This window comes from Pyrus communis, chromosome 1 (assembly GCF_041283825.1).
Source record: "Pyrus communis isolate YQ-2024b chromosome 1, ASM4128382v1, whole genome shotgun sequence".
NCBI lineage: Eukaryota > Viridiplantae > Streptophyta > Magnoliopsida > Rosales > Rosaceae > Pyrus > Pyrus communis.
This window is the reverse complement of record NC_142565.1, coordinates 4,004,469-4,029,521: the sequence shown is the minus strand read 5'-3', so window position 1 is coordinate 4,029,521 and position 25,053 is coordinate 4,004,469. Positions and strand designations below refer to the sequence as shown.

The window sequence follows — 25,053 nt, the reverse complement described above, 5'->3', positions numbered from 1 at the left end:
TCGGGGTAATAATAAGTAATAATTAACCGGCAAACTAATGATTATTGCAGCTAATTAATCAGCTTGTTGCTTTCTCTGTAGACCCAGTCCAACTATATGCACGATGGAGCATGATCTAATGATTTAGTGATGTGAAATATTAATTTGTTGAATAAAGAAGAAAGTGTAGGTGATATTACAGCAAATATTTTGGTCAAATATGCTCTCGTGCTCCTAAGCATACTGCTGGCACTTGCTTGCTAGCTCACTCATCTGTGTTATCCTATCTGCATTGACCGTGCTCTCACGTTTCCTTATTCTAAATGTTTGATTCTCAGTTTTGATTTTTATCTCATCTTTACAGCCGATTCTGAGGGTATGCAAGTGGTGGTGCTACCACATAGAGCTCCTAATTCGAGAGGAGCCTTCGATTTACAATTTTATTTTATCTGTATATAAATTATATGTATTTAAAGGTGCACTAATTAACTATATTAAGCTCTTAGCGATAGCGCAAGTTTTCTCGTACTTCTTATTTTTGTATCTAGCCACTACACCATGCTTTATTTTATGTATTTTCTTTTGTGCTATATCAATTTATACACAATAAAAAAAAATATAAAAATATAATAGCAACAAAAAATTTCGACCTTATAAGAGCCTCCATTTGAGTCTCGCACAAGGCTCTCAAAATCTCGGGACTGTCCTATGTTTACTTATCTAGAATAGGTATTGGAAGGAACTATTTTATTTTTTTGATTTTCGATTTTGGTATTGACAATCACATGCAGAATAAAAAAGTATATGAGCTTTACGCAATGTTCTATCATTTATTAAATGAAAAATCATGAACTAGATTGATTAGGAAAGAGACAGATTTTCATGTAACAGTTTCACCACCATCGTGGCATTATAAATCACTACTAAAATGTCATGTGGAGAGAGTCTATGCATGACTTTTTACTAATAGTCCAGAATGCCATAATAACGATGAACTTGTTCTAGGTAAATCTTTCGCATTAGGGACTCATAAATGGGCAAACAGTAGATATACATGGGACGCAAGGCAAGCATATGTCCCCTTCAGTCTTCACCTCCCATGTGTTGGTTGTGTTCTCATGTGTGATCCAGAGCCAACCACCTAATCCAAATACAAAACACACATAATCTAATACCTACTTAATACACAATTAATTGAGATTTAACATCTGATTAATTACTGTTCTAGCTAATTACTTAATTACTGAACTGACACCTATTTCTCTCTCTAGATTTACAACTTTGCTTCCGTATCTCTGTTTATGGCAAGGGAGTGGAAGTCGCGTAGCTTATAATACGACACCGTACTTACCCAACTTATATATGCCCTCCCACTCCCTGACTTCCAGCATTTCGGTTTGCTCATGCTCACCTGTAAAGTATATAGGTATGTAATGCATGTTACTACTTACCAACTCTCTCCGTTTACCCTAAGGAACTTTTATATTCTAGGGTAATTCCTTACCCATATATTCCATGCATACTCTATCAAAGCGGGGACATCGGTAATGAGCTTTTCGAACAAAAAGAACTTGCATACTCCACGTTTCTGCAACACTCATCACGTGAGGTCACTTGATGAGTGCTACTGAGACCTGGCTCACGTGATGAGTGCTAGAGAGGCACCGGGGGTATGAAAGCCATCAAAAGCAAGTTTTACTCATTTGCGTAGAAGCTGCATGTATTGGGAACTCAAGCTTGAATTAGTGCGACTCCCGAGAAAAGATTGCATAGGATTGGTTTCTAATAAGAAAAAGAAGCTTACCTGGAACAGGTAAGAGTGCCAATAACATATATTAACAAAACCAATTGCCAGACAGAAACCTTAACACAAAAGTGAAGACACCAGCTCTTCACTTCCAAATTTAGCCAATAGTAGATGAGGCAACACACGCAAAAGTACAAATTACTTATAGATCCAGGCTCACTCATACCATACTTTACTCGACAAAGTACGCGGAAGCTGGTTACACGTCAAATATATGGACAAAAGCATCTATCTATGAACAATAACGGCTACGGTTTGCCTTTAGAGACATTACCAAATAGATTAGCCGTAGCATCGGATTGGATCATTGCATCCTTTCTCAGCAGATTGACCAAAACCAAAACGTCCCCCTTTTGCAAGGTACTGCTGATGGTACTCCTCCGCTCTGTAGAACTTCTTGGCAGGAAGGATCTCTGTGACAATCTTTCGGTTCAATTTCTTCTGGTGTTGTTCCAGAGATTCTCGTGCTGCCTTCTCTTGCTCAGGTGTGTAGAAGTATATTCCGGATCTGTATTGTGTCCCGACATCGCCCCCCTGCCCATTATAGATGGATAACTGTTATGGTTCCTCGAGTCATAAGACAGATATAATATTTTGGATCACACTCAAATAAGAACAATCAAATATCACATAGTAGCCACTTAGTACGGTCTAGTGGTATTCCTCTTCACTTGTAAGTGAAAGGTCTTAGGTTCGATTCTCACCAAAGGCGAATTTGAACCACATTATTGCTAGCCCATTGTGAGGCTAAGCCCACCCCTTCTCCCTTAGTGTAGATAATATCGTTTATTAAAAAAATAAAAAATTATCACATAGTAGAATTTTTATTTACGAGAATAACTAGGACGAATATATGAATATAACATTCGCTTAAGGATGTGAATACGAGAGACGACAAAAGATATTGACATGCAATAAGACAAAGACGAATTTTGGGTTAATTGAATAAGAGTTTGATAACGTGAAACAAGGAATCATAAACAAGCCAAGTCCTGCAAATAATAATGTCCAGTCAATCCTAGCTTATACAATGATCTTCAATAATGAAACTGAGATCTCATTGACCAACGCTGCTATATGCAACTCATTGAAGTCCTGTTCAAGAACTTGTTCTGCTAATTTTATCATTCCCTTCTTTGGTAACTTGAACCCTCATGCAAAGTACTGGAACTGGCCACGTATTTTGGTAACTTACCATTACAAAGAAAGTAGTTAAGAGAATTAATAGCAAAAGAGCATCCTTTTTTTCAATATTTTGATAGGGGAAACTGAACTTAGAGACCAACAGGACTATGCCTTAAGCCCTTAACCACGTCGGATATCCACTCATACAATGTCATGTACGTTCTTAATAAAATCCAAAATAAACCTATTTACTATTCCTTTGTGTTCCCCGATGCTTTCTTTAACAGAAGAGGACTATACCATTAGCAGAAATCTTGTAAGCAGTTAAAACTTGAAAGATAATAGTTCAGGAGAATTCTATCAACAGGTCAAGATAACATCATTGATTGCCCGAAATGGAAATTGTGCACCCTACTTCCTAATTTCATCCTCTAACAGGCTTCCAATTTAACACCAGTCTATGCCATCTATTCTCAATAATCTAAACGACCTCAAGTAACTGTATGAACTCAAAGCAAAATTCCAGCAGAAACCATACCGAACTGAACATAACATAAACATAAAAATTGTATTTGCTCATCGATTTTTTAATAAACATGATTTTTACTCATGCTACTAACTTACCATGAATTCAAAAAGAAAGAAGCCAAATTCCTAAAGTGAAAGCTTTTAACAATCAACAATGGGACATCGACTGAAGTAACTGCAAGAGAGCTTCTTAGACAAAGTTCCAATCATATTCTTCACTACAGTATTCAGAGAGTAGACATTCTTATGAAAACATTCACTCCTATTTCACAATAGAAGAAAGCCTAAACGTAAAGCAGTACTCATAACAGGAACATCTAGACAGCGACGTTCAAACATTTGAATTCTCAGTAGTCACTTGCTTAAAAAGATATAGCTTCTCAACTATGATAACAAATTGACAACAGTTAAACAAATGACCAAAGTAGGACTAACTATAGCAATACAAGAAGTTGAATAGTCAATCAAAATCTCCTTTTGTTTGATGTGCTGATTGGAATGCGATTGATAAGTAACTTACAGAGAGCCAAACCTCAATTTCTTCAAAAACCTCAGTAAATCAGGTAGCAAAACAAATCAATCTCAAACTGATACACAATCTTATTAGTTGCGGAAAAAGAAAACCCAAAATTTATCAATCAAAGTTTATCCAAAATTCATCAATAAACACAGACGATTATCAACCCAAAGCAATCAAATTTCACAAAAAATGGTCCAACCCACACGAAATTATCAAAATTTGGAGCAACCCACCTGGCGATTGAGCGTGGTTGGGTCGTGCCTGGACCAGAAAAGATCGAGCAGGCTCTCAAAGCTGCACTCTTTAGGGTCGTACTGCACTCTCACGACCTCCGAGTGCTGGGTGGTGCCGGTACACACGTCCTCATAACTCGGGTTGTGCAGAAACCCCTGGCTGTACCCAACCTCCGTCTTCGTCACGCCGGGCACTCGCTGAAACGCCAGCTCGACACCCCAGAAGCACCCAGCTCCGAACTGGGCGAACTGCTGACCCGGAGCCGGAACGTCATCGTCGGGGCCCTGGGCGATGGCGGAGGATTCGGAGTTGGAGTCGGCGGTCTTGGGGCCGAAGCCGAGCTTGTTGAGGATGTTCATTTGGGGGGTCCGGAAGGAGATGGTCCGGTGGGTTTGCGGGAAATTGGAGGCGGGTTTGGGTCGGAGCTTAGAGAGAGAAAGAAAGGGGTTACAGAGAGAGAATTTGGGGGCGGTTGCCGTGGTGGCGGTGGAGATGAGTGGTGACGCGGTGGAGATGGTGGCTAAGGTTTTGAGCATTTTTGGGTGTGACGTGTCGCTGCTGGACTAAAATGGGAGTTTCGTCTTTCGTTACGTTTCTTCTGTTTATTATATTATTATATTATTTCTTTATTTTTATTTTTTTTGTTGAATATCTTTTTTATTTCTTCATAATTTTATTTTCATCCAAAAATTAAAAAAAAAACAAAAAAAAAAGAAAAGAATATGCCCATACGCTGATATACACACCATGCTCTTGGATAATGAATATTATTTTATGTTCCAGGAAAATAAATAACAAGATTTCTTCAATTTATATGTATTTTTTTAATTAATTTGGTTTAATTTGGTATGTTATTTTCTAGGAATTGTGTCGCGCCTTCCGGGAGCTTGGCGGGTAGTTTAACTTTATCTTGAGAAGAGATTCTCTCTTGGGATCTCTTTCATCAATGTCATTGTATTAAGTGATCAGGATCTTTCAAATTTCATTAAAAAACTCATTTATTTTGATTTCTTAAAAATTATAATAATTATAAACCGTTGGATAAAATTTAAAACATACAGATCACTTGATCCGATAATCATGATAAAATACTCATTTACCCATATCAGGTGGGACCACGGGAGGATAAGAATCGAAAATGACCACCCTTTGTGAGCATTACTTTCACATTTTTAAATTAATTGATCTATATTAAAGGTCTAAACTTTGATTAATAGAAGCTAATTAATTGCTGATTTTTTTGGGGTGTGAACTACACAATATTTACAAAGATATTGCTACAATTAAAAACTATTTCAACTACTACGACTCATTTGGAACTACCTTTAAAATAATTGAAAATACTTTTAGTAAAATTGATTGGGTTTCAAAAGTATTTGCACTTAAAGTACTTTTTAGAATTGCAGGAAGCACTTGAAGTGCATTTTAATAATCTACTTATATTTTTACTAAGGATTGGTGTAAAAAAATATTTTCACAAAAAACGCTTGCATTTTAAAAGCATTTTCAAACGAGCTCATAAAAAAATTAAAATTTAATACTCAAGTATGTATCTATGTCATTGTATTAGCGTAAATCGAATCTATATAAAATCTGCTCCAAGTAAATAAAAATTGAGTGACGCACAGCTGATTATACTTTTTTTATTCTACCATTTATCAATAGATTACTTACATGTTGGAACATTAAAAGTCAAAGCTTTTCCTTGATCATTTGATGTAACCTAAGTTGGTTTAAGCAAAATGACAGGTTGTTGTGGTGGTTAATACAGCTACAGCCACATACAAGATGATAATAAAACAATTACTGTTAATTTTGACCCGTTTCTTTTGCGTAGACTGTAAGAAATGAAAGTTACTTTAATATCTCAATTGCCTCTCAAAATTCTTCTTTTCCTGATATGGAAATGAACAAGCAGAAATTGGCTTTGTGCATGTCGACTTTCATCAGCAGCGAGACCTTATAAGTTATATGTACTCTAATTTTATGAATAATCATGATTTGTACGTAATAAATTTAGATTTAGCTATAATCTCCCTTAGTTATTTTTCATTATTTAGCTGTAAATCATAATCTAATTGTAAACAAATTTTAAACTTTGAGAAATTAAGAGGAAACTTAAGAATGTATCGAAACCTGTAGCTGCTAGCCTGCTATATATTCATATGTAATATACTAATATGTATATAATTTCATCACAAATACAAATACAAAACTCAAATTGTCAATATAATTTCGTCACAAATACAAAATCTCAAATTGTCACTTCCATATATAGCGTGACAGCAATAAGACCAAAGATGGCCAGCACAAAGGCATTAGGTCCACAGTTGATGAAAGCAGATGAGGTGGGACTGTTGCTCTTAGTAGTAGGGTTTGGAAGATCCCCTTGGCCGGAACCAGTTCCTGCCTCTGGCGCACCGGCCGGCTCATAAGCCTGGTTGTTTTCTACTTCTGCTACGAGCTTCATCCCTCCCAAACAATACAGCTTGCTCCCACTCACAAAGTACCAGTCACCAGGTTTTGTCAATGTAACAGTTGTGTTTCCTCCCGTATATGTCTTTATAACTTTTGTTGTGTTGCAAACATCAAAACTTTCTTTGGTCACTTGACTCACACTGTTAGATGATGAGTACTGAAAAGCTGTAAAAATAAACAAAAAATTAAAAAGAAATTAAACGGAAGTAAGTTACCTAATGAATTTTTATATTATTTGCTTGAAATCGGTTCGTTATTCATCAAAGTTTTGTTTTCTCAAAGCCACAAAAGTAAACAAGAGTTTTCCCAATGACCAAAAGTAAACGAGAGTTTATATAGCTAGAAGACGTAGAACAAAAAATCGTGTATTTGCATTAACCTTTTGGGGAGGTTATTCAAGAATTGCTCGTATTGTTATTCAACAGAAAATAAGCTCTTTGGTTTCGATCTGAGTCATGGGATAATGTATGTATACTTACATAGCGCATCGCCAACTTTGAATGTCTTGTTGTTGGACCATGAATTGAGGTCAGTGCTTATGTCCCAGCCGGAGGTGTCCCCAACTGTGTAAACTGTGGCGGAGCTTGTCAATGCAAATCCAAGAACAAGAAGAACACAAACTAGAATTTGAGGCAGCTTTGCCATTTTTAATTTGTGAGATGAGACATAATAAGAAAGAAGTTTCATTTATAGGTATATTGTGTACGAGGATTGGTGAATAATTAGATGACCTAACTTCAACTGTGAGAAGTGAATTGCATTTCTTGCTTAATTCCTTGATTATCTATTAAAATATTATAGATACTATTTCGATCTCATTATTTTTATTTGATTGTAGGAGAACAATAATCTGCCTTTAACTAATCATCAAGTACTTAATTAAACTTTGTCATAGGGTCTTGATTGGTAGATGATGATTTAACCAACTTTTGTACTCAAATTTGGGTTTAAAAATCAATATATATTCCCCACGAGGAAGTTGGTGAGCAGTTCAAGACCTCCATCTCCAAATCCTCTTTTTGGTGACCTTGGCAAAAGACTTCGAGACACATATGTAGGCATGTTTGTGCTACAAGAAATTGAGATGGGAAATAAAATTGCTTGTATAACAAACACTCAAACAAGTCTTGCAGCTTTCATATTTCATATGACTATGAGAGAAAGTGTTCTTCATAAACCCTAGTTTTTTTCTCTGCCCCATTGACAATTTGATACTTTAATTTTTCTTTTTTTTTTTTTCACCAGTCCATGAATGTGGGGATGTACGTATCAACTAGGGACCCTCAATTATTTGATTTGAAACAGAAGCAGCAACCAAATGACAAATTATATGATGATCCTCAAGCTGAATTCCCAATTCTCACGATGATGCAAAAGTGGGAAACTGTCTTTTATTGAGGACGATCTTCTGCCATCAATAAAATATATTCTATCCCATCTCTGTCCAAGGTCCAACTAAAAGCACACTATTGTCTCTTTTTGAGATAAGTATGTAAACATATGGCCACCAGGGGCAGATCCATCTTGGGGGTAAGGTGGGTCAGCTGATCCTTCAAACTCAGAAATCTTTTATAAAAAAGTTAGGTGTTGTCTTTTGAAAATCGGAGATGTTCTTGAAAGCTATCTTCTAATTGCTCAACGAATTGCCTCTATGGGTACTGAGTAGGGTAGCTGCTAGCCTCATGCCTTTATATTTGTATGTGTTGCTATGGCCATATGTCGATAAACCGACTCGGTATATGTTGGCATTGGTCGGCATGCTTGCTTAAAAGTTATCGGTATATGTTGACATCAGTCAACATCCTTACCCTCGAATGTTATTGGTGTAAGAAGTAATTGAAAAACAAGTTACTAGGATCACAGATAAAACATAAATAGTTACAATAAACCAATCAAACAATTAAGGGGAAATAAACTTATCTTCCAAAGCAGAGGAAGAAGAAGCCATGACTGCTAGGGTTTCAAAAGGAGTCCTCTACACTCAAGCAGCTGAGCGTCTGAGAGTCCTTGCTATCAAATAGGGTTTTTAGCACAAGATAGGATAATGATGTGAGTGCAGGGACCTCCTAATATGTCCTAATATATAGACACTTATCTCTTTAATCTGGCCTATTAATTGATTAAAGGGATATGCCAAATCAATTAGGATTTCATTACAGTCCTAAATGTTAACAAATTCTTTGTCAACTAATTAAGGTTTTCATAATTAATTGCACTAAATAAGGACTCCTAAATCTAACCAAATAAGGCTCCATAATTTTGTCAACTATTAACTCGGATTGACCAAGTTACTTGTATGTCAAGAAATAGTGAGCACATGTTCTTTGACACTCACAACTTACAACTGGCATCTATCGACATCGACAGTGTGCAATATGACTTGGGATACACAAACAGTGTAGAAAGTGTTTGTTTGCGTAGAAAGAGTAAAGCCCATAGCTATATGTCATTCATACTATCATTATTTTTTTTTTGATAAACTTCATACTATCATTATTTATGTTCTATTCATTAGTGTTATCATTAGGTATATTTATTTTTGGATGAGGATCCTCCAGAATTTGAGCCCTATAATACACCAGTTTTTTTCAACAATTCAAGAATGTAAGAATGCATATATCAACTCGGTGGTGTTTTGAAACAGAAGCAGCACCAAAATGACAAATTGCTGATTCCCATATTCCAGTATATGGGGCAACAGGATGGGTACAAGTTAGGATCCACGCGAGTTCAGTTTTGAGTTTCAAATTTCCCATGATATTGCAAAAGTGAGAAACTGTATTTTAGTGAAGCGGTTCAATAAATTGCATCCTATCCTTGTCCAAATTCCAAGAAAAGCACGATGTTGTCTCTTTGTAAAAGTAGTACCAAAATTTAGGGATTTGAATGCATAAGGTGCAATTGTGCAGGATTCCTGATCTGCTTGGATGAAAAACAAAAAAAAATATATATGAAGAAGCTATGGCTATCTAGCTAAGGTGTAAAGCCTAGCTAGAGTCAAGGAATAAAACATAAATTCCATAAAATAAAGTAAAAGGCTACTACATATCCAACGACAAATCCACAAGATTCATCGTATCAAGTTGGATCCATGTGCCCTTCGGTGCGTTTTTGTTGGATTTGCCCCCCAACAGAAAGGGTATAAGTGCTATCACCCTGAAACTTAACATATGTATGTGACTATGGATGTTACTTTTTTTTTTTAATCAGAGTATTTTTATTCTTCGATCCCATCACCTTCAGATCACCAGAGGGAGAACACTAGTGGTGATCATAGTTATCTTGGGTGGTTAGAAGTACCAGAGGATGTGACATGTAGTTCAGGCAGAGCATGTGTTAACGACAAGGATGAAAATGGGACACCAGTCTCTCGGCAAGGAACTGCCGAGTGATACAGGACTTCAACTGCTGCCTGCTGAGACAGGTGTGGGCCATCGGCAAGGTCCTGCTAAGGAAGCTACAACAATCCAGCATCTAGTTGCTGGCGAACTAAGTACATCAGGGGAAGAAGTACCATCTGCTGAACCCACATCATCCTCTCTCTATCTAGCTCGATAGTGCCATTCAATGTGTCTTCTTTGAATATCCCTAAGGTAAGTACTACAGATGCTCATGTAACTAATCCAAATAATGTTGTAAGTACATATAAGTTACCACCAAGGCAAAATCATGGTGTTCCTCCTGAAAGGTTTTCTACTGAAGGAAAAGTAAAGTATCCAATAACAAATTATGTGTCATGCAAGAACCTTGCGCCTAAATGCCAAGCATGGGTGAATAATGTGCAAGCAATCCAAGTACCAACCCGAGTTGAGGAGGCCTTGAAGGATCCTAAATGGGCCGCTGCAATGGATGAAGAGATGATGACACTACATAAGAATGATACATGGGAAGTGATGGAACTACTGAAAGGAAAAAAAACAGTTGGGTGTAAATGGGTCTTTACAATTAAATATAAGGCCGACAGATCAATAGACATGTATAAAGCAAGGTTAATAGCAAAAGGTTATAGTCAAACGTATGATATTGATTACCAGGAAACTTTTTCCCCAGTAGCCAAGATGAATATAGTACGTGTTCTTATTTCATTAGCTGCAAATTTGAATTGGCCACTGAAACAGTTTGATGTAAAAAATGCTTTCTTTCATGGGCATTTGGAAGAAGAAGTACATATGGATTTTCTTCCGGGATATAATGTTGGAGGGAAAACCAGAATGTGTAGGTTGCAAAAGTCACTTTATGGGCTTAAGCAATCGCCTCGTGCATGGTTTAGTAGATTTACTCAAGTCATGAGAAGGAATGGATATTACCAGAGTCACTCCGACCACACGTTGTTTGTAAAACAGAGAAGTGGCAAAGTGACAGTTTTAATTATTTACGTGGAGGACATGATGATAACAGGTGATGATTCGGAATTGATGGTAAAACTGGAAAAGAGTCTTGCCGCTGAATTTGAGATGAAAAATTTGGGAGATTTAAAATATTTCCTTGGAGTAAAAGTGGCTCGTTCGTCTAAAGGTATTTTCTTGTCTCAACGTAAATATGTTCTGGATTTATTGAAGGAGACATGTATGCTTAGATGTAAACCCGTGGACACTCCTGTTGTTGAGAAACCTTATTTATGGATTTATCCAAATCAGAAACCAGTTGACAAACGCAGATATCAGAGACTGGTAGGGAGACTAATTTATTTGTCTCACACTCGTCCAGATATTGCCTATGCAGTGAGTGTGGTGAGTCAGGTTATGCACTCACCAAGTGTGGATCACATGACTGCAGTTATGCGAATTTTGGGGTATTTGAAGTCTACTCTGAGGAAGGGAATTTTGTATGAACATCATAGCCATATGAGGATTGAGGGATTTACTAATGTCGAATGGGCAAGAGATATGACTGATAGGCGTTCTACGTCCGGGTATTTTACATTTGTTGGAGGTAATTTGGTTAATTGGCGAAGTAAGAAACAAAAGGTGGTGTCACGGTCTTCCGCGGAAGCCGAATTCAGAGGCATGGTGCATGGAGTGTGTGAGATCCCTTGGCTATGAAAGTTGCTATGGGGTCTCCGCTTTAAGCAAAAAGAGGCGTTGAATTTGTATTGTGACAATAAGTCAACGAGAGAAATAGCACAGAATCCAATACAGCACGATATGACTAAGCATGTTGAGGTTGATCGATATTTTATTAAAGAGAAGCTTGAGAATAATGTGGTGTCAATACCGTTCGTTAGCTCAGAAGAACAACTTGCAAATATTTTTACTCATGTTGTGTGTAGTAGGAGCTTCAATGACTCACTTATCAAGTTGGGCATGTGTGATATCTATGCACCAACTTGAGGGGGAGTATTGGTGTGAGTCAATATTTAAGGAAGAGGAATGTAAATATTGTGTAAATATTAGAGTCATGTTTTAGGAAGGATATATTTGTGTCCTTTATTGTTTCCTTATGTAACAAGGATTGTATGTACTTATATTGAGAATTATGGAATACATGAAAATTAAGCCATAAAATTCTACATGGTATCAGAGTCAGGGAGCGGACCCATAATGTAGTGCCACGTAATGGGTGGGTCCCCTTGGCCCCGCACGATGATTGTGGGTCCTTTAGTCCCGCATGTAAGGTGAGATTCCTTGGCTCCACGTGGTTGACAATGTGTGGATCTCCCACGTGTGGCCCACTAATTGGGTCTCACGTGATGGGGCATGTTGAATCCTATATCGGTCGTATAAGAATGAGAAGTAATAGTTTAAATACCATAACCCCACTCTAACTAATACCGAGGCTTTTGGTGATAAAACCCGACACCTGACAGATTGTGTAGGTGGTAATTACCAAGTTGGGGAAAATATAGGTGTTGTTGGAAGTAGGCATTCGGCCTGTCTTTCTAATAATTCAACACTTTTTAGGTACGCGGGAAAATGCCTTGACAAAATAACTCAAAAGGAATGATGCATAGTTGGTAGCCAAAGTGACGTGTGAAATTTCATATTGTCTAGTGTATGCATTGCTCCCACTATTTGTTATGTACCTGAAAACTTTTAATGTTCCGTTGATGTTCTTATTAAGCATGGTTGCTATGAGACAAACTTAACTCGAAAAATTAACCCAACCTTTTTTTCTTTCACGCAAGAAACCCCCCAAAATCCCAGCCTTCGTCGCCGACTCCTTCCTCTGGTTAGGGTTGGCAGGCATCCCCTTGTTGCTACCCTTTTTCATTTTTCTTTCTAGCCAGCTACCCACGCCTTCAAGTTTTCCTCTTTCCCCCTCCGCCTCTTTCTCTCTTGCTGCATCCCAGCCCGCTACCCACACCCTCAAGTCTTCCCCTTTCAAGCTTTCATTTCCATTTCCTTTTTCTCCTCCTCTTTTGTTTTTATTTTTTTTCCTGCAGTGCTTTATTTCTAATTTACTTTTGGCTTTCTTTGAGTTTTGTCTCAATTTTCTTGGGCTTTGTCTCAATTCCCTGAGCTTGTCTCAGATCGGAACCTTCAAACCGATGCTTCTTTCCATCGCTTATCATCAACTACCGACCACTGCTATTTGGCCCCGAGTGCTTCTCCTCGGCAACGTGCTTGGATTTTGGGTGGCTGTTAAAGTGCATTTTGCACTATTTGGTAGGATTATGGGAGCTTTCACTGCACTGGTGACTCGCTCACCCCCATTTTTCGTTGATCCAGTTGCTTTATTTGGTTCGTTTTCTTGGTGGTGGTGGCCTTGCGATAGAGGTGTGTCAAATTTGGTGGTGGCTACTAGCTTCCTCTTTAATTTTAGGGTTTTCGTTATTTTTCAGTTAGGCCTTTTTGGGCTTTTATGTTATATTTGCTTTTTATTGCTGGGCTTGTATTTAAGTTGTGGGATACCTTTTGAGCTTTCTTGTCCTTGTACTAGTCTTTTTATTTAATGGAATGAAAGTAACTTACTTTGACCCCAAAAAAAAAAAAAAAAAAAAAAACTGGGAAAATTAACTCAAAGAGGCTGATGAATAGTTACTAGCTAAGGCAACTAGCCAAATGATGTGTAAACTTTCATCTTGTCTTCAACAAGAAATTTTTTTAGATCCAACGACTCAAGATATCATTACATAGGAAGATGAGACCTTGATAATTGAGAAATGCTAAAGAGACTCTCAAATTGGGACACTTCATAAACTTTTTACCATCTCATATTTTTGGCACATTGTTCTATAATGTTGGCACGGTAATGGTGCCACAAAGATGAGGTTACAGAAAATCTGTAAAGATACCCACTTTTGAAAAAAATTTCTTGGCATTATCGTTGTGTCACTCTTTTCTCTTCTCATCCGGAGTCAAGCTCGAAGACTACCGGAATTTAATGAGAAAATGCCAGTGACATTAAAATTTATGTTTTTTAATCAAAACAGCTGCAACAAAAAACCACAACCCTTTCAAGAACCGGTGAAATTAAAATTTGTGTTTTTAAATCAAAACAGCTGCAACAAAAAAGCACAACCCTTTCAAATTTGTGTTTTTAAATCAAAACAGCTGCAACAAAAAAGCACAACCCTTTCAAGAAACTATGAGCCCGAAATTGAGGGACAAGTGTATCTCATCCAATAACTAATAACACATGTGACCTATCTGCATGCATGGCCAAGTACATGGTGGATCTGCTTTCCATATATGACAAATTCCTACTTTCCCACAGTTTTACGACTTTCCCAATCTCCTCAACATTCATACCTCACAAATGAACAAATACCTAGTTTATTTCTTTCGTTTTGTAGGCCCAGGAAATCTCTGGATAGACACGAGAAACCAATTAACCAAACATTGAGAAAGTGCTTTTGGACCTGCTTTTGATAAATAAAATACTATCGCCCACGTCAAAATGCAACTGATTTGATAGTTTTGTGTCTCAAATATCTCGCTTGTTAGATTGGGTATAGGATGATATCAGAGAGATCGTCTACTAAATCATATTTGGTAGAGTCCATAATACTATAATTGATCGTTAAATCTTTTGTTTATTTAAAAAATTATCCAACCAATAATCACATTATGGGATTTATAAAACATAATTTAAAAATATAAAAATACAGTCTACCTGATATTTTTCCTTGGTACAAGCAAAAGGGTCCAATTAGTCTGTCTTTATATAAATGTACAGCCAATGGAAACTTAATAGTGACACAATCTTTTTCTATATAAACCCTAGCTATTCTTGCATCTTGCACCAAACCATCATCTCACAATTATCTTCTTCTCTTTGCATTCTGTACTTTTCTAGCTGAGGAAAGTTAGGGTTCCGCAGAAATAAGATGGACGACGAAAAAAGTTCAAGCTCATTTTCAATGGGGAAGAGTGCACAAGAGAGAGGCTTGCCATATGTGCCTGGGTGCTATGTGATTCCAACATCACATCGTCCAACTTTGACCCCAGATGTTGCCACTGTTCCGACCATTGATTTTGGAAGACTGAAACAAGGCCCTGATGAACGAGAACTTGTTATTGAAGAAATTAGAAATGTTTGTCGTCAGTTAGGGTTCTTCCAAGTAAGTGTACTAAACACGCTCTTACAAATTTTTTTCATGCAAAATTAAAATATGGGTTAGTCTATTCTACCCATTAAAAATAAAAGGATTACAAAAATTTTGTAATGCAGTCACGTACTATGCAAAACAATCTATTCTAGCAATATAATAATACATCTACAATGCGAACATCAACTTTGTTACAGTAATAATAGTTGATGATCTTCATGTTCATCTCATTAGGTCGTGAACCATGGCATCTGTCAAACTGTGTTGGATGAGGCTCTTCGGTCGGCATCGGCGTTTTTCAATTTGCCGGGTTCAGAGAAGGCAAAGTTCATGTCTAATGATGTTCACAACCCAGTGAGGTACGGGACGAGCTTGAAGGATGGACTTGATAAGATTCAGTTTTGGAGGGCTTTTCTCAAACATTATGCTCACCCGTTGGCAGATTGGATCAATTACTGGCCTAACAATCCTTCTAATTACAGGTACGTATCTACAAGGTTCATTGTCTTAATTATTTGCTCTCACGCATGTCCCTCTTATCTATTGCTTTGCTATTTCGGAAAAGTATAAAAGAACAAGGTAGAGAAAAAACATCTGTTGCCGACTATATTTATAACCACAGATACATCTTTTTTAATAAGACCATGCATGGTATTCAGCTAAATTGTAGTCTTGTCCAATTTTGTCAACCTTTGATAAATCCTTAATTTGGGCAGTTGTCGCTCTTCATTTTTTGGCAAATCACATCAAGGGTTGGTTTGGTAATATTGTTGTGCTTTAAAAAAAACTGTTTCTATTGTGCTGTGAGAATAAGCAGCTGTGAAATAAAGCAACATAATGTACGGTTAACTTTTTTATAAAAGTGCTTTTGGAAAGAAAAAAAAAGTGATATTATAGTGTTTGGTAAACTTTTATGTAAAACAGCTGTGACTGTGTAAAATGAGCAAAAAGGATATAATACTAGATGTGCAATTAATTTAATTTTCTTAACAAATAAAGGTGAATTACTAAATATACTTTATTTTAAAAAGAAAAATATGTATAAACTTTATCTTAAACATATAATCCAATGTTTAACAAGAAATCATAATCCAACATTCAACATATAATCCAACATTTATAATATCTATTTACTATACAACTATTACTCTTTATCTTTTCTTTTATTATGGAATCATAATTTTTTATAATATATTCTTCTCCAAGGTTCGGTTCTCCTCTTTTGCAAAACCTGTATTTTCTTTCCTCTTCCGCCGCTCACTCCTTCTCTCATCCTTCTCTCTCTGTCTTTCTCTGCCATATCCTAAGGAAGGCTAGGTCGTTGACAAATTCCACTCCTTTATCGAAGACCACCACCGCAGCAACACCAATCGCAATCCCTCAAACACAATCCTTGCTCTCTCGACAGAGATTTGGGATAAGTCGTGGGAGAGTTCCCTCCGTGTTAGTGGCTTCGTCGTCAACAATATTGCCCACAACTACCACCACTTGGTCATCTTCCACTCGCCGCCCTCGTTTTGGAGCTTTCAACATGTCTTCAACTCCTTCTGGGTCCAACCCAAGTGGCCCTTCGTCTTCACTCGTGGAAGATGGATGAACTCCGATTTCAGGACTTACCGTTGGTGTTAACGGTGAAGGCGTCGAGGCTTTCCCGTTGAGATTTTGGGTGTCAAGAAGAAGGGTGAAAATCTAGCATTCTTTGTTTAACCTAGATTTTGACAAAGCCCAGAAATCCGACGAAGAGGCCTCGAATTTAGACAAAACCCAGAAATCCGACGAACCTCCCGCCACTTCTGTCCCAGAAATTCGAAGAAACTCAGAGTCAGAGAAGACGAAAAAGAGACGTGGCAAGGTCGGCGATGAAGTCGATGAGTATAATGTATAATTTATTTAATTGCCAAAGATCATTTTGGGTATTGGAAAATTTCATTAAAGGCATCAGCGCTTCTTGCGAAATCAGTTTGCCCTAAAGATGGGCAAGCAAGCAATGGGCCGCAATCACCTGAACTTGCATGTTGTATATGTGTTAATCGTGGCACTTTTTTTTCTGGAACATAGTTTATTACTTTTTATTTGTTTTATCATTATTAATTATTAGTTATATGATTGCAATATTGTTGTAGGGAAACAATGGGCAAGTATAGCTCAGAAGTGAAGAAACTGAGCATGGAGATAACAGAAGCAATCACTGAGAGTCTAGGGATAGGTCCAAACTACATAAGCAAGAAAATGGAAGATGGAATGCAAGTCATTACAGTCAACTGCTACCCACCGTGCCCTAATCCTGAAATTGCACTAGGGTTGCCACCCCATTCAGATTACAGCTGCTTAACCATTGTTCTTCAGAGCTGCCCAGGGCTTGAAATCATGCACACCGGAGACAGCAAATGGAAGCAAGTCCCACAGCTTCATGGTGCTCTCCAAGTCCATGTGGGTGACCATTTTGAAGTACTAAGCAATGGATTGTACAAGAGTGTTGTGCACCGGGCCACGTTGAACCGTGACAGGACAAGAATCTCCATTGCTAGCCTGCATAGTTTGGGATTGGAGGAGAAGATGGGCACTGCCAAAGAGCTTGTGAGTGAAGAGAATCCTGGGAGGTACAGCGAAAGCAGCTTCAAAGATTTTCTGAATTTTCTTGCCAACAATGATCTAGCAGAAGGGAAGAGCTTCATTAACACACTCAAAGTTGATGAAAACAATAATTATCTTAAGCTAGCTAGTGCTCTTTTTTTGTCTGTTAATTACTAGTTTAAATTTTCTTCTCTGTTTTTGGACAAGAGTACTTCAGTAATTTTAGAACAAATTGTAAGTCTCTTAACATGTAGAAGGGAACTGGATAGCAGATTCAAGGGTTCAGCTGGTTTGTGATGTGGCTGGCTAGAAGTACCACTCCTAGCATAGTTTGTTGGCTCTAATATTATGGTTATTTCTTTTCTTTGCATGTAGCCCGGCAAGGCATGTCCTAGCTAGGAATGACATTGTAATTTTTAAAATATGAGGTATGAAATTATGGTTCGGCTTATGGTTGAAGTAGTTTTATGTAATTTACCCAATAAACAATATTGATCTAACTTTTGCAACAGGTGATAAATTTTTTTAAGGGTTAATAAAGCTTATTATAACTTTTCTTTTGTCGAAGAGCTTATGAATAAAGATTATTAAATGGAGTTGTAATTTTGTTTTGCTTTGACAAAACGAATTATGTTTTAGATGAATGTCTATGGTTAAGAAGGTTTCTTAAATCTCCAGTATAAAAATTCCCAATACGTGTAAGAGTGCACAACAACTTTTTTTTTTCAAAATGTCAATAACAATTTTCTTAATATATAAGTATAAAACAACTAGTCATCAGATTTGTGAGCATCACTATTTGACATAGATAATAATTAATTAATAACCCTACTTCCTAAGTTGGGTATAATGACAACCTCAAATTCAGGAAGTAGAGATCCAAATAGAGAACATTTTAGTCTTTGAGGGGGCGTTTGTTTGCCCTCACTAAGTTGGACTGGACTGGACTGGACTAGCTATTAGTCCAATACTGTGTTTGTTCCATGCTGGGACTAACATTAATGAGACTAAAAGGGACTAGCATGGACAAAACCCTTCACTAAGAGGTCTTAGCGAGACCCCCCAATAACCATGGGACTAGCTAAGACTATCCTCTCTTTCTCGTCCTCGTCATGCTCAATGACCACTCCCGACAGACTCCTCATCATCTTCAGTCACCTAGATCAATCATTAACTTTCCGACTCTCTTTCAGATCCATTTCACAACCAACTTTCATATAAAATATACCAAATTGAAGCTGGGAGTGACAAAACTACGATTTTACCTGAATTGAGGCCAAAATGTGGTCGAATGTGGCCGGAAAATGGCCTGGAAGTCTCGGCCTGTTTGGGCTTCTTCAAATCCATGACAGATTCGAGCATTCAAAGCTAAGATCTCGGTCTAGGGATGGTGATGAATTTTTTGGCGGTGCTAACTTCATCCAATTTAACGAGGGTTGGCCGGAAAATACATCGGGAAACCTGCAACTCGTCGGGAAAATTGGAGTTGTGAGGTTCCATTCGAACAATGCATTGCTAGAGAGGGAGGGGGGACAGAGAAATAGAGATTGGAATCAATAAGGAGTTTGACCAGGAATGAGAAAGAGACATGAATTGAGAGGTCTAAGAGGAAAAAAAGAGGGAGAGGGTGGGACGATGAGAGAAGAGGAAAAGAGTGGGACAGAAATGGTAGGAAAAGATGAAGAAAAAGATAAGATCATAATAAAATATTAATAATTTATATATTAAATAATATAATATTAGAATTTGTTATTATCCAGCTTCTTAGTCCAATACTGCACCAAACGCTTCATTAAGTTAGTCCAATTTAGTCTAGTCTAAGCCAGTCCAGCTTAGTCCTTGAAGCTAATTCAGTCCGAGATAGTCCGGTGCAACAAACGCCCTCTGAATTCCTTACTATACTACTAGGTCCATCTATATATATATATATATAAAGATAGAGAGACTAGTGGATGCATGTGCACGTGAAACAAAATAAAATAATGACATAATATTTCAGTCAAAATATCCAACAAACTAGTTCTGATCCCAAAACTTAGCCGACTGTCTTGACCTAACCTTTTGTTTGCTCTCTCGTGTCTCACACTTGATAATTAGTGAAATAATTTCGACAAAAAAAAAAAGCTAATTAGTGAAAGAAACTAGTACGTACACACGGTTTCAAGAGAATAATTAAGATGCATAGATCGGCAAGCTGGAGCCGGGTAGCGGATGAGTACTTCATGCACTCAACTTCGTCGTGAGCCGGCCGGGAAGGGGCCGTCAGGGCTGCGAGTGTCGGTGTCATTTGATCAAGGCGGAGATCAGTTGCCCATACACGATCCTGTAGCTGAGTTGGCCAAGAAGGAGAGGCCTCGCGTTAAGTTTTCGGAGAATGCATGCATGTCAATATCCCCTTTGTGCTTCTTCTATGTGGCCGTTTTGTTATTTGGTTTTTCTCTAATCCAGGTAATTAATTACAAATAAATAAATATATCGTAAATGTTTATCATTCTAGAGTAACATTTGTCACTTGTCTCTAAGAGGAGTCACATTTTTATTTGGGTGATTTTGTATAAAATTGGTAAAAAGTTACAGTAACAATATTTATGTTAATTATATGTAGGTCAATCATGTTTTGTAATACTTAAATATACTTAAATATATTTAAGATAAACAAAAACTGTCATTACAGCTGATACCCACTTCAATTAATGACACCCCATTTCTCATATTTTATTTTATTTTATTTATATTTTGAAATAGATCAATACAGATTCAGAGCAATGTCTTGTTCTAGTTCTAGTTTTATTGAATTCAAACACTGCGGTGTCTATTTCCTAGTTTCGTATTTCACTCACACACCTCCTATGCTTCACACCTTGCGCAATTCCTATTTTAACATTTAAATTCAGACACTGCAATGCAGTGTCATTTCCTAATTCTGTTTTTCACATTCTGGTTCAGACACTGTGTTGTAGACACATACTCTTTCTCATCTTCTTCCTGCATCAGAGAGAGCTAGAAAGCCTCGATTTCTCCCTCTCCTCATATTCAAATTTACCGAATTCAACTCAGATTCTGGGATTGAAATTTCGGCTAAATTCTTTCCGATCTTACAATGGCAGGACCTTCGAGACCATTCGATCAGACCCAGATTTCTTCCTCTCCGTCCTCCGAGCATCATCACTGCATGTCAGAATTCAAAACTCTCTATTACTCTTGTACAACAGAACTAATGATATCGGATGATAATAATTTACGACTCAGAAGAGTAAACCATACGATTTAAGGAGACGTCTCTTGAGTCAAGAAGCAATATAGCCAGCTAGAAAAGTCAACAAGAAGCGTGTTCAAAACCTTGAAAATTAGGCAGCTTTTGTTTGTTTTTTTTTTTTTTTCTTCTTCTTTTCATCATCTTGTCAATCTTCTATGCAAATTAATTTACTCATTATTCTTTACACGCTTAAAATGACAAAGCAAAATAACACGAATTGACTTAAATGGTAAAATTGTGTCGAACGAGCTTTTCTTACATATCAAGCAAAACTTCATAACTGAAAATAATTAGTGGTAGAATCTTGTGTTACTTTCATTCTAATTTTATTCTCGACATATTGACTATTGAGATACAAAATTTCATTTTAAAAGTTATGATTTATAAGTTTAGCTATCAAGTTTTGACGGAGTGATCAATCATTCAGATGAAAAAATATTCAATGACACTCTTTTGAGTCTTTTCGATTACAAATTATAATTAAAAGTCAAATTTTGAGATAAAGCATCTGACTACATCATTTATAAAAACACTTATCATAAAAGTATAAGATTTCATGTATTTTGATCAAATCCAATTTTAAACTAATCTCATCTGATATGAAAACCATCATAATTAAATAATTCATAACGGGTCGAAGAGTATATTCAAACTAAAGAGACAATAGAATATCTGGCCCACGGGACATGCCCAACACAGAGTTGACAGCGTCTTTGGCTCCAAATTTACGTGTTTAGTGTAAACCGAACTTTTCGGTTTCATCATCGCTTCGTCATTTTTTCCAGTTCTATTTTCCTCCTCTCGCTCCGTCAATCTTTTCCTTCCTAAAATCTGACCTGGTCCAGATTCTGTTCTTCCTGGACCGGTCGAGTTTTAAGCAGATCAACGACTCACAGTCATGAATCCTGAATAGTAAGCTCCCGATCTCTTTCCCCTTTCACTTTTGTTTCCAATTACGCAAACTTTTGCCCCTCTTTGCATCTGAGTATTTTTGTACCGTTCAAATGTTTGGAAATGAAAGTGGGTCTTTTTTTTTACTACTTTTCTTTGATTTCGGCGAAAGCAGATTGAAGGTTTGATCTTTTCTTTAGATCCGTGATGATTTGATGCTGAATTGTAATGGGTTTGTGGTCAATTTTGAAACCCTTTTGAAAAATTGTTAATTTTGTTGGAATTCTGTTTGTTTGCTTGTGAAAATTAAGAAACTGAAAACCCAAAATATCGGATTTGTAGTTGATTTCATTTTTGTTTGTCTCAGCTTTTAATTTTGATTACTGAATAAAAAAAGAAGCATTGAATTATCTTAAGATCATAAATTGTAGCTTGGATCATGGTGTGGAGGTTAATCGGTCAACTAAGATCTTGATGGTCAGCTAGTTTTTGGGCTCAGTGAATGCATATTTACTAAATATAAATTACTGTGGTTAAACCAACAGGGTTAATTGTTAGTTTGCGACTGAACCTGTTGAATCCAGATTTGAAGTATTGCTAATGAATGATTATGTTGGAATGTTATTTACTGCAGTGATTACTTGTTTAAACTTTTGCTGATTGGAGACTCTGGGGTTGGAAAATCATGTCTTCTTCTGAGGTTTGCAGTAAGTTGTTCATACTTTTTGATTAAATTTATACGGATCTTTTTGCATGATTCATTGTTTGCATTACTGCCTCTCCTGTTATAGCGAACTGCTTAATTTATACCTCTTTTGTTTTGATCAAATGAAATAAATACTTACTCCCGTGGAAATTATAAAACCCATTGTCGAAAGCAAATAAAATGTATGCTTTGTTTCTTGAATCAAGCCGTTGGGGTTAGCTCAAGCGGTGAGGGAGGGTAGGTAGTGGGTTACGATTAGGATAGGTCCAGGGTTTAAACCCCTCCAATGTAAGTTGTAACCATAGAACTAATACTATGAATCGTATTGATTTACTCAAAATATTCAGTTAGTATAATAACATATTCATGGTTTTCTCTATCATATAATACCTATTATTGAATGTGACATTCTGTGCAGGTGTGTATACTTACTCCCATGAAAATTATTATTTGTTTTGATCAACTTTGAGATTCCCAACTGACTTTTCAATTTAGATTTTCTTGTTCCTGAGCTTCTGAAGCATAGTGTAATATGGTTAATCATTTCTGGAGCTGACTTCATCAATATCAGTGCTGACCTTTTATCTCTATCTATATGATGCAGGACGATTCATATCTGGACAGCTACATTAGCACAATAGGAGTTGATTTTGTAAGTTCATATTCGGGATCTGAATAATGTTATAGAAGATTTGACTGTTGATTATTTTTCTTGTCCTTTCTCTGTAGAAAATTCGCACAGTGGAGCAGGATGAGAAGACCATTAAACTTCAAATTGTGAGACTCTCTCTCTCTCTCTCTCTCTCTCTCTCTCTCTCTCCCTCCCTCCCTCTCTGAAATATGGTACTGCATGGGCATTTAAGCTATTTAGCAGTTAAAGAATACCTTTACTCACATATCTGAACGTTGATGTCAAAGTCTTGTGGCTGGTTGTTTTAATCATTTAGTCTTTTAAGAGTGGGCGCTATTTTCCTTCTTTATTTGTGTCCTTTTTCTCGAATCATATGTGTGTTCTCTTGTTAAAGAGTTGTGTTACTGGTTTGTTGTGCCTTTTCAATTGTTTGTTCAATTACATTCAACTACTTTAGTAGAACTTCTTGTTGCATGAGCTTGTTTATGTGTTTACACTTTGTTGATTGTATTATGATCAAATATGTATCGTGGGAATGGAACACTTATTCTGGCATTATTATTGAGCTGAAACTTAGTTCTGGTGCATATTTCATAATGTTCTTATCGTATGAAACACTGTTGTTTAGTCAATCTAACTATAAGACTTATCTGTCATATTTGTCTTTGCCTCCCTGGACATGTAGTGGGACACTGCTGGACAAGAACGTTTTAGGACAATTACTAGTAGCTACTACCGTGGGGCACATGGAATTATAGTAAGTTTGCTGTTCTTCATTTGTTTTATGTTTCATTGTTGCGGTCACGGTTTTCCTTGAGGTTGTGTACTGTGGATTCTGTTTATTAATGTTGGTGTATGTTGCAGATAGTTTATGATGTGACAGACCAAGAGAGCTTCAACAATGTTAAGCAATGGTTAAATGAAATTGACCGTTATGCTAGCGAGAATGTAAACAAGCTTCTTGTAGGCAACAAGGCCGATCTCACTGCTAACAAAGTTGTGTCTTATGAAACAGCTAAGGTGAAAATTTTGTGAACCTCCCCTTGGTTTCTGTTTCCATATTTTTGTTTAATGGATTCTCCTTATTGACTCATTGGTAGTTTAACAGGCATTTGCGGATGAGATTGGGATCCCTTTCATGGAGACCAGTGCAAAAAATGCTACCAATGTGGAGCAGGCTTTCATGGCAATGGCTGCTGAAATCAAGAATAGGTACTTTTCCATATGTCTGTGTGTGTTTTCCTTGCTCCGTATTTTATAAGATAAAAGGTTCAATTGGGCACAAGTCGTGCACAGTTTCTGCGTCTTTGAGTTCAAAGATTTATCACTGGCCTATCGGTATTCACTTATTTCTTTCACGACATAATGCAGGATGGCAAGTCAGCCAATGAACAATGCAAGGCCGCCAACAGTGCAGATCCGCGGACAACCCGTCAACCAGAAATCTGGCTGCTGCTCATCTTAGTTCGATTCTGTTGCTGATCTTATGTGGCAGGAGTGCCGCGTAGGAGAAGGCTTCTCGTCATTCTTATGTAAACCGTAGGGGACTGTTTGTGCATTCTTAAACAATATATCGTGACTTTGCTCGTCAGTAATTCCATTCTTTATAGTCTTTTAACTGGTATGTACAAATGATGTCTGCTGCTCAGCTACATTTCAAATTTATCTGGTTTCTTCTGTTTAAAGTGACTCGTTGAATTGTTCATGTGGATGCTTAGAGGAAATTTGTACGTTTCTGATGTTATTATATGGCAACTAGCCAAGTTATACAATCTTGAAATAGACCACTCCATGAGACCATATTTTTTCTTCAAATGTCCCTTAATTATAAAG

The 25,053-nt window shown here is 37.0% G+C and overlaps 3 protein-coding genes and 1 pseudogene across 3 annotated transcripts; 2 read left to right on the top strand and 2 right to left on the bottom strand.

The window, feature by feature from the left end:
- Positions 1-1,843: 1,843 nt before the first annotated feature.
- Positions 1,844-4,793, bottom strand: LOC137720904 (peptide methionine sulfoxide reductase A1). The gene is made up of 2 exons (XM_068460025.2): positions 4,193-4,793; positions 1,844-2,320 (listed from the first exon to the last, which is right to left on the bottom strand). The coding sequence occupies exons 1-2, from the start codon at positions 4,727-4,729 to the stop codon at positions 2,069-2,071; spliced, it is 789 nt and encodes a 262-aa protein (XP_068316126.1). The 5' UTR covers positions 4,730-4,793; the 3' UTR covers positions 1,844-2,068.
- A 1,527-nt stretch (positions 4,794-6,320) lies between these two features.
- LOC137720903 (mavicyanin) lies at positions 6,321-7,322 on the bottom strand. Its single transcript, XM_068460024.2, has 2 exons — positions 7,151-7,322; positions 6,321-6,836 (listed from the first exon to the last, which is right to left on the bottom strand). Exons 1-2 carry the CDS (start codon positions 7,314-7,316, stop codon positions 6,448-6,450), a joined length of 555 nt encoding a protein of 184 aa, XP_068316125.1. The 5' UTR covers positions 7,317-7,322; the 3' UTR covers positions 6,321-6,447.
- Positions 7,323-14,940: 7,618 nt separating this feature from the next.
- LOC137721172 (flavanone 3-dioxygenase 3 pseudogene) lies at positions 14,941-17,913 on the top strand (annotated as a pseudogene).
- Positions 17,914-21,618: 3,705 nt separating this feature from the next.
- LOC137720594 (GTP-binding protein YPTM2) lies at positions 21,619-25,007 on the top strand. The gene is made up of 8 exons (XM_068459684.2): positions 21,619-21,904; positions 22,518-22,590; positions 23,194-23,241; positions 23,319-23,366; positions 23,906-23,977; positions 24,085-24,240; positions 24,329-24,432; positions 24,592-25,007. Exons 1-8 carry the CDS (start codon positions 21,891-21,893, stop codon positions 24,683-24,685), a joined length of 609 nt encoding a protein of 202 aa, XP_068315785.1. The 5' UTR covers positions 21,619-21,890; the 3' UTR covers positions 24,686-25,007.
- The last annotated feature ends 46 nt before the right edge of the window (positions 25,008-25,053 follow it).

What these genes read in the sequence shown, in the direction of transcription:
- LOC137720904 (XM_068460025.2), bottom strand. Translation starts at nt 4,729, where the DNA reads ATGCTCAAAACCTTAGCCACCATCTCCACCGCGTCACCACTCATCTCC. An exon ending in CAACCACGCTCAATCGCCAG is followed by an intron (nt 2,321 to 4,192) that starts GTGGGTTGCTCC and finishes TATAATGGGCAG; the next exon opens with GGGGGCGATGTCGGGACACA.
- LOC137720903 (XM_068460024.2), bottom strand. Translation starts at nt 7,316, where the DNA reads ATGGCAAAGCTGCCTCAAATTCTAGTTTGTGTTCTTCTTGTTCTTGGA. An exon ending in CAAAGTTGGCGATGCGCTAT is followed by an intron (nt 6,837 to 7,150) that starts GTAAGTATACAT and finishes TTATTTTTACAG; the next exon opens with CTTTTCAGTACTCATCATCT.
- LOC137720594 (XM_068459684.2), top strand. An exon ending in GTCTTCTTCTGAGGTTTGCA is followed by an intron (nt 22,591 to 23,193) that starts GTAAGTTGTTCA and finishes TATATGATGCAG; the next exon opens with GACGATTCATATCTGGACAG. An exon ending in GTGGGGCACATGGAATTATA is followed by an intron (nt 23,978 to 24,084) that starts GTAAGTTTGCTG and finishes TGTATGTTGCAG; the next exon opens with ATAGTTTATGATGTGACAGA.